Genomic DNA, 9820 nt, shown 5'->3' on the forward strand with positions numbered 1-9820 from the left:
TATATTACACGGAGAAATAAGGAATGCGTTGTTTCATCCAAATATTCTGATTAAACATACCCTCATGCTATTACAGATCTTGCACTTTGGCAGCTAGTTCTCTGTTTGGTGCAATGTAATGTACTTACAGACATCTCCATAAACATAATAATGAAACCAGTGAATATAGAACAGGAGAGAAAATGCAGTACGGAGACTTCGGATGTTCTTTAATGAGAAATCTCAAGATTACGGAATAAAAAGCAACTAAATCCCCTTAAACCTCTCTGCCACCCACTCAAGGCGAGAGGAAGAGAGGAGAAGAAGTGGAGATGTGAAGCCAGAGAAAATAAAGATCAAGATCGTGATCAAGATGAAGATGATGACGATTGAGACAAAAACAGATTAGAAAAAAGAGATTGGCAGATCGGCAGGCTCAAGGCAAAAGGCAATAGAGATGTCAAGAAAGATGAAGAAAAGTCTAAGGGAAAGGGAGGAGAAGGAAAAGGGGAGGGAGAGTCGATCCTAACAATGTGAGTTCAGGCCTGAGGCTTTATTTTCAGTCACCCACATGCACTTAGTTGAAAAAAATCTGGAAATAAGGCTGTGTGGGATTGAGCATGTTCTGGACTCTGAGTACAATGCCCTGCTGATAAAGTTGTAGTAAAATGACAAAACATCTGAAACTGATTATTCTAAAGGAATATCCCAAAAATCGATCACGGCTGTTTTTTTCATAATTCAGTATATGGTTTAATATTGATGACATCAGGTTTTACTATGTAGGTTTTAAAAGATTTGGATGATTAGGCGCCCGTTTAGCTCAGTGGGTAGAGCTGGTGACCCATGTACTGTGGCTGAGTCCTTGCTGCAGCGGCCCAGGGTTTAGGTATTTTTAAATATATTAATCATCTAATTCATATTGTTTGATCAGTGACTATTGTGTTTGTATTTGATATAATTTAAGTTTTACATATTATATGCAACTTCTGTGTTCTATTGTGCTTCTTCTATTTTAACCAGAAACCCCTTTTGAAAGAGATCTCAGTGAGGCACTTTCCTGCTTGAATAAAGCTATTATAACTGGCTACATCTGTACACAGTCCACACATTCAGGGCCTAAGCACCCCTCTTTATTTCTAAAGTACAAGTGTGGAAATGCTGTTAAAGATTCAGCCGCTAGCATTAGCAGCTAGGCTTCAAAGTTAATACCTTTATCTGTGCCTGATAGCTTTACAGCGTTGGGGCGTTTGGTGTTTACAGCTCCATGAATATCTGTGGGCAGTAAATGTCTGGCTCACCAGAAGAACAGGTCAATGGGATGGTAGGAATTCTATGCAGTAAAATGCTAAGAAGATTAAGGCTGTCGCAGGTCAATGCTGGGTCAAGGTGACATGGCTGTTTTTTTCAGTCGGGCAAACGTGACAGCGGGCACAAACGCACAGACAGACGTTTGTGCTGCGGTGCTGCTTTACTTTGACTTTTCCAAATATTTCCTCTTAAATGTGAAGCCAAAGGTTTTGTCTGTTTTCAGCGGCTAGTGCGTAAAGGTTAGCTGCAAGGAATAATGCAGCTTCAATTCAAAACATGGTTGAAATTTTCTGTTCCATAAAAATGCATTTTTGTCTTTCTTTACAGCCATCAGAAAGTACGGGTAATGGTCTGATAACTATAGTGTTTAACTGGGAGACACTCAACCCGTTGCCAAAATTGTGGTGTGCAAACCACAAGGAGCCCTTTTTTGAGCTTTCAAAGAAAAATATAATCTAAAAGATGATCAGACATCAGATATATCACAGTCAAAGCGTGCATGTTGCACTAATTCCAGTAGTATGTGTACTGACTTCTGTGATTTGACTGCTATTATTTTTTCAGCCAAGCTATTTTGATACATAGATATATTTAAATGACAGTCCTACCTGCACATACTCGTCCTTCAGCGTAGTAGCCAGCTGGACAGACGGATAGACATTGTCCAAGATGGAGGAAGGCTTTTGGGTCCCTGCAGCTCTCACATTGGTCAGGTGTCCCCGAACATGACAGGCAGTCTGCATGGCAGTGGACTGCAAAACACACATTTGATTTATTTAAATTACATATTTATACAATTCAATACAATAGGTCTGCATCTACAGTAAAATATGGACACTGGATGGAAAAAAGATTATATATTCATACAAACTACAAACAGAAAATATGCACACACTCACACACAAATCCTGACATTCAATTTCATGCTAATTTCATTCTATACATCTGGACAGACACTGTTGGTGGATGCAAGACCACTAGGAGACTTGAAGTCACTCGCTGTCACTCACTCAATGACACATTTTGACATTTAATTTTATGCAAATTCTATACAGATTTGGCTCTGCACTGAAACTCTGTTAGTGGAGGCAGACAGATTTAACTTTGCAAAACCACACACACATACACGCACACACACTGTGTGTGCATTTAAGTTTCTAACAAATTCCATCCAGTGCATTTGCTTCTACGTCAGACTGTGTTAGTGGTGGTGGAGAAGTTTCACTATGTTAAATGCTCCCTACTGGGAGTTTTTTAGTACATCCACTGTCTACTGTCGGCCAACAGCTCCACTGATGCATTTTGTGATAAAGTGTTTAAGTGCTTTTGCTGCCCACACTGGTTCCAAGTTGATCTACCATTTTACCAACAACTTACAGGCCCAAGATTGTTTTTTTTACTTTGTCTACCAATTGCACTTAAAACTCATTATTCACTGAAAAAGCAACAATGCTTTTATTACCTACTAGCACCTTAATTCTGAATCTATGGTTGCCACCTGAGGACAGTTGCTGTTGACAGTAACCATTATTATTACTCACTGCAATGTGGACAGCATCCACATTCTTAAATATGTCTACAGTACAAAGCTGACATTGGTCAGTTGTTTTTCCACCAGGAAAAATAACAGTTAATGAGCACAATACCATGCAAATCTGGTATTACGTACATTTTCAAAGGCTATTCTCTGACTTGTAATGCATGTAAACATCCACAGGGCTACATCCTGATTCAAAAGAAACAGGTAAATATAAATTAAAAAGATGACAACACTGTTATAGTGTCGGGATTCTTCTGAACAGCATAAACTTTTCCATAACTTCCCTAAAGTCAGAGCACCTGCAACCTAAAAACATTATTCCCTCTTGGTTTGTTAAAAAAGAAACAACTGAAATTCATCCTTCAACAACAATCAATGTATGAAACATGTTGGAGGGAAAATATTAAACCATCAAAGCCTCTGAGCTCCTCTAGGTTCTTCTGTAAATTACCTGACTTTTCAAAATCTGAAATACAAATCTTAAAAAATTACAAAATGTCATTTCAGAAGCTCCCACAACTTGAAAACCCTGTCAGCGTCTGAGATTACACAATCTAGGATGACAGCAATAACACTTCCACGTACTGTATCTGAATGGCAGAACAAGCGAATGCAGGCAGCTTCTTGTCAAACAGTATGCGGGGCTGCTTGCACTTGATTGCACTGTGATTGCTCCATTCACTATGTGAATGTACTGAGTAAATAAAGTGCTTGGTGCTTGAAAAAATGTGACTGAGGGATCTGATTAATATGAGGACTGCTGAACAGGACATAGAGAGGAGAAGGAACAAGAAAAATAGAATGGGAAAAAAAAGGAGAAGACTTATAGGAGAGACTAGAGAGACTTAGGGGGTGGGGGGAAAAAGCAGAAGAAATGACAGAGTTGAAGACAACATGTGAAAGATGGAGGTGAGACTCCAACATTAATGGCAAATAAGACAGTCAGTAAGTCAGAACATACTGTTCTCAATCCCTTTTTTACTCACTCTACCACCTTTAATTATTCCCATACAGTTTCACTTTCTCTCTCCCATACATATTCTTGCTATTTGCCACTCATTTTCACTCTTTTACCTTACTTTTCATTGCACCAACCCCTTGTCTTTTCTCTGGCAGAAGAAGATGGGAGTGAAAAACTGTGTGCAAAAATAAAAGTGTGAGACAGAGGAAGTAGAGTGAGAAAAGTGGAAGATTAAGATACTTAGCACTGTATGTTCTGGCTCAGTGATGGGGATATTAGCTAATACGAATATCAGTCAAGTGTTTATCTCTCTATTCAGCTGTGGCCAATGCTTCTGCTAGCAGTAATGTACCAATCTCTCACATATATTCTGGAATCTGCAGTGGAAGTCTTCCTTCATGCATTCATCCTGAACTCTTCCTGCAAACAATTCAGTCCTGAATGTTAAACAGTGGAAACAAATGAGCATATTTTAATACAAAACTCCACCTGACAAGTTACAAGATCATTTCTTGTTTGCTTTGACAGCTGAGAGTGATCCAGAATTGGATTCTTGCCTCTTGAGGTTAAAGCCACATTACAGGCACAAGTTCAGCAATCACACGCTTTGATACAAGCCGTTGTTTACAGAAGGCATGTCTTGACGCCCGCACACTGTACTTTAATTTCCTTACAAGCATAGCGAGTCAGAATCCCTGAAGCACAAAATTAAAAACTGCAGCTCTGATTAACGCCAAAGTTGTATGAAAACAACTGATCCTGAGGTGTGGATCCAGGCACGATTAACTGCACAGCTCCACCTGATTAAGACAAATGACTGATGAGGAAATTGTGAAATTGCTGATGTGTTAACATTTGGCGGGGATGTTGCTATTGTCACCCACTGTCATTATAAAAGTATTCAACAAAATTTCAAAAACACCTGCCAATTTTACTGTTAGCGCAAGCTTGACCTCCAACTGAGACTGGCTACCTGCCACAGTAGATTGGAGCCAACATTTACCAGCATTTGGCTGGTTATTCATGGTCATTTCACACCCTGATTCCCACTAAAAAGGCACTGCACTATTCAGTAATTCACATTTGCAGTCTGTTGACAAATATTCATTCATGATGCTCTTTATGTGAGACAATAAACCCCAACGTAAGATCAAAACAAATTTATTCCATCCAAACTTTGTTGATTAAATGACTAGACTAGACTAAAATTCGAGTGTGTTGGATCTGGTTACAGATGCACATATTTTAGGATATCTGGGCCCATATTTATCAAACATCTCACAGTCCCTCCTGAGAATCACACTGAAAGTTAAACTAAAAACAGAGTTATTCATGAAGCTTCCTACGAAGACGAGGACTACTCCTGGGAGAGAGTGTGACGTCGCTGTTTCAAGACACTCTTAGTTGAAAAGTATTATGTCTTGTAGTTTTTTGATAGTTGTGGTTTGGAGTTTAATGGAAACATTTCAAATGCTGCAGAAAGTAGCACTACTTTCTTTAAGCATAGGCAGCTCAGTAACTATGTTACCAAAGTTTGGCAAAAATATGATGCCAAAACTAATAACTTGCTTAAATCTTACAATTAAACCAAAGTAGACTGTAAGTAAACACTGAAAGTAAATAAGTAAAAATCAAGAAATGTAAGTATGTCTGTGTGGCATTTTCTAAGTCAGTTGTTCAAATCATTTAACAATGTAATAGACACACAGTTGTTATGCCATGATTTTATGGTTATGGAAATTAATATATCGGCGTATTATTGCAGCATTTTCCTTGTTGCAAAAAAGGGTTAGGATGTTGAGTCAGACACCACTGGAATCATTTCCAAGATTAAGAAAGTTGATTAAAAACTTTTGAATCTTTATCTTAAAAGTAATCCCAAATATGCATTACTCCAAGAATATTTTGACCAGTTAGAATGCATTTCCTACTCTGAGACGCTTGATAAATACATGCCCTGATCCACTGGTATATTGGTATAAATACTAGAACAACATAATAATACCTCAATTAAAAGAATCATTTGGGTCAAACCCTGGCAGAGGGGAATCATATGTGCAAGCAGAAGGCTCACATCTACAGCCTTTCCTGTGAAATCTGAATGCAGCGCGACTCTTGGTTATGGTCCTCAGGTGTGAACTGAGAGGAGAGGCTGCTGACATCTGGACCTATAGACAGCTGTGATTAATAGGCTTAAAGGAAGCTTTACAGCTTGAGTTGGAGAAGAAAGAGGGGAAAGAGAGAAGATGTTTTTTCCCCCTTTTTTTATTTTTAGCCACAAACTAAGAACACACAGTTAGGAAATCACATTCAAAGACTAATGTTGGGTTAACAAGTGAAAACACGTCTTTGTTTCACGTATCCCAATGGAAAGTGCACAAATCATGCTTAAATCACTTTGTTCAGGCATGCATATATGCATTATGGTGCATTATGGGGGTATTACAACCATTACTAAACACACATATATTAATACACACAAGCTGCAAGGCAATGACAGCTGCATGTGTGGTACATGTGAAATAGAATATAGAAATCACACATTTATATAATTCACTCAGGCACACACCATAACACACATGACCCACTCAGACCATGTATTCTCACCCAATACATTTATTATGGAAACACAACGTCAACCCCTGTGTAATACACACTTATTAGCACTATCACAGGTACAGTATGTACAGGACGCACAGAGAGACAGTGTAAATGTCACCTTCTATTCCCAGCTCTGACATTTTTTTCTCCAACCCTGTAATTTCTCTAAACAAGGGGAGATGGCTGATAAAGGTAGAAAGAGGCCAATTGGGAAATAAAGACAAAGTAAAAACAAAGAGAGTAATGTCTTATTTCTGCAAAGAGTTCAGGAGAAGATTCTTAAATATGTAAGCCAACGAAAAGATGGAAAAAATAAGCATCAATAAGCATTCAAGGTGTTTTAGCTTGCAGTTATCAGAAGTGAATCTGCAGAGACATATAAGTCTGAGTGAAGGGCTTTCCATTTCATTTTTAATGTTTACTCAGTATTATTCATTAGGCCCTGATCAGCTAACACTGCTTATATTCCACTGACCACAAGGAAAAAATTAAAGATTAAAAAAAGATGAAGGAAGGTAGTTTAGTCCAGTGGCACTGCCCCGTCTAAAGGGTCACGAGATAAATCTAAGAGTTGATTAATAGGGGCGACAAGGAGAAAAAACTAAATGCTGTGACATTTAATCTTTGTTATTTCTTCAAATATTATATCGTTTACCTCTTTGAACCTTGGACAGTTAGGAAAAAAACCATGGGAAGTTTAGAGGGGAAATGGTCTCTTTAGTGAAACTGTTAAAAACTTACAGACATCTGAAACATGACAATGACATGACAAAGAAGACATGTTTTTTTGGTCGATGAACCACTGGTTTAATCTTGAAAATGTATTGTATTTTATAAGATTACATTATGTTTTATGTTATGTTTTGAACCTGAAAAATAACTAGTAACTATAGCTGTTGCCTGCAGTGGAGTAAAAAGTGCAATATTTGCAATAAGTATAAAGTAGCACGAAATTAAATATTTATTAAGTAAAGTACAAGTACCTCACACTAGTTCTAAAGTACATTTTAGTGTTAGCAGCTCAGTAGCTAGACAGTTAGCTTTCACCTTCCCACTGTTGAAAATTAAAGAATAAACAGCCATCTGTATAGCAAATGCTAAAATATTGACAACATTACCATGAGCTGTGACACAACAAAAGACACAGAATGCATTTTCATATCAACTCTATGCAGATGGCCGTCCTACGCATGCACTCTCCCAGTCATACAAATTCACATTTATATGAAAAATTCAAATTTAAACATCACAATAAATCTAGCTTTGGAACTTAACCCTGCCATAAAACTGCCATCGCCATTACAAAATACCTGCATGTGAACTTAATTCACAGGGGACTAAGGTGCTAAATGAGTTGGAAATGAAGTGACTGGATCAGCAAAGCCAGTGTTTAAGCTGTTGGATATCATTACTAACATATGTGGTGTTTTGTTAATCTTGTTGAATTAAACATTATTGTGGAACTCATTTGAACACACTAGGCCATCAAGATGCAAAAACAACTGGCTACTTCAGGATATTACATTTTACAGGTTTCCCCTGTTGTTTACTTGGACTAATTAGATTGCGTATTTGCCTGAGAATATACAGTGTTTTTAGTTTTAATATGTTGCTGTGGAGGAATGCTCTAAACGTTAAAACCTAAGAGAGCAAGCAGACTGTTGTTGGGCACAAACACACACACAAGCTAAATGTGAACAAAACAACTTCATCCAATCCAACCTCATAAAACTATTGTTGTTTCAGTCCATTTGTATGGTGCAATGAAAAAATGTCTCCCTTGTCCAACTGTAATTATTCACTCATGCAGCCAAACTTAATTATAAGTCTTCATAAATCTTAACAATGTTGTCCCGCTGTCTGCCTGCTGGGGTATTTATCTGAATGAGAAAATAAGCTAAGTTTTTTAAGTTATAATTGCTGACAGTCTTAAAAAATAGGCATTTTCAGTCAGTAAGATAGATGGATCCACCTTTTTAAGGAGGGACATGAAACAGAACTCCTGTGATGTGACTGTGTGGTTTACAGAAGCAAATTAGCTTAAAGCCATAATTTAATGTCTTTGAGAGAAGTTTCCTTTCTTAATTGGTAGTATTTCCTGTTCAAACAGGTTGAAGGAAAATCCCCATTTGGAACTTTTATTTGCACCTACAGCAACCGAGGTCACCATTACAGTTACACCGTATCATAGTAAAAGCCTTTTCTGCAGTCATTAATTGTTAAATAGCTGTATTTTCTGCCAAGGAAAACTGGCCAACAAAGTAGAAGTCATTTTTCATTTTGTGTAACGGCCCCAGGGAGGTGAGGAGCAATGTTACGTTCAAAAAGTTTTCACCTGTTTTAAACTATTGTACCATTCTGCTATTTTCAGACTGCATAGCAAATATATCAGCTTCAAATGGTGTCTTCTTTGTATGAAAAATACAAAGAACATCATCAATGACTGCTTTTTAAACAGTCTGAATTCGATGTTGATATTAATGTGTAGAATTGAACATAAATATGAAGAAGGATATTACAGATACATGTTTAAATAACAGTACATATAATAAATATAAATAAACATTTAAAGTAAAATGATAGACTGAGGATAGCTTGTATTGACTGAGTGATCCAGTCTTTCCTCAGGCGATGGCATGCTGAAACATAGAGAGCAGCTTGGCCAGCTGATTTTTGTTGATTAGAGTTTTAAAGGGATAAAACTTTTAAAAACACAGCTGTTTGTGAAGCATATTTTACGCCCTTTGCATGCTTGTTGGCATATTTTTCTTATTTAATGGAAAGACAATATTGTATTGAATGTTATTTCCATCAAAATAGCAGAGTCCGATAGCAAAATCAAAGAGAAAGGACCTCATATTTGAATTGCAGCCAACAATCATACAGGGAAAAACAATTAAAGAAAAGGCAGAGATACCAATTTCTACAGCCAGAGCAGCGGAAAATACAATACAGCTACAAAAACGATGTGATTTGGCAGCAAGAATAGACACAATATGACAATCACACACTTTTTCGCTACTTTCACTAGTTAGTTGAATTTTTATGCCTGTAAACACTTATTTGAGCGAGTAGGGCATTTTTTTAGGAGAATATAAAAAGGTCTTGTCGGAAGAGTGGAAAATGGTAATGTGCTTACAATTAAAAGGTAACTTTACCCCAAATAACCTTCGAATATAACAGATTTAACAGTGCGTGAGTGTCTGACAGCTGAATCTCAAAGGTGATTCATAAGACCTTCAGCCTCAGAATGTTTCACTAGGCGTTTTATATATAAAACAAAAATGAGTAGACAAATAAAAACAGGTCTATGTAAAATGAAACAGGGACCTTAACCTGCCAAAAGTCACATACAGACACCAGCACAGTGAATACTTTGTGAAAACAGAAGTGGCCAGACACAACACACACTTCTCTCTCTCTCTCTC

General features: G+C 37.4%; 1 protein-coding gene across 1 annotated transcript in view; it reads right to left on the minus strand.

Moving 5' to 3' along the window:
* fras1 (Fraser extracellular matrix complex subunit 1) overlaps positions 1–9820 on the minus strand; it is a gene marked incomplete in the record, with an annotated part of 218544 nt that overhangs the window by 119687 nt on the left and 89037 nt on the right. The window contains 1 exon segment of the mRNA XM_035658439.1: positions 1899–2042. Coding sequence (XP_035514332.1) covers positions 1899–2042 — 144 coding nt within the window.

The sequence above is a fragment of the Morone saxatilis genome, unplaced genomic scaffold (genome assembly GCF_004916995.1).
Source record: "Morone saxatilis isolate NCDOM2014 unplaced genomic scaffold, NCSU_SB_2.0 Contig16, whole genome shotgun sequence".
Taxonomy (NCBI): Eukaryota; Metazoa; Chordata; class Actinopteri; family Moronidae; genus Morone; species Morone saxatilis.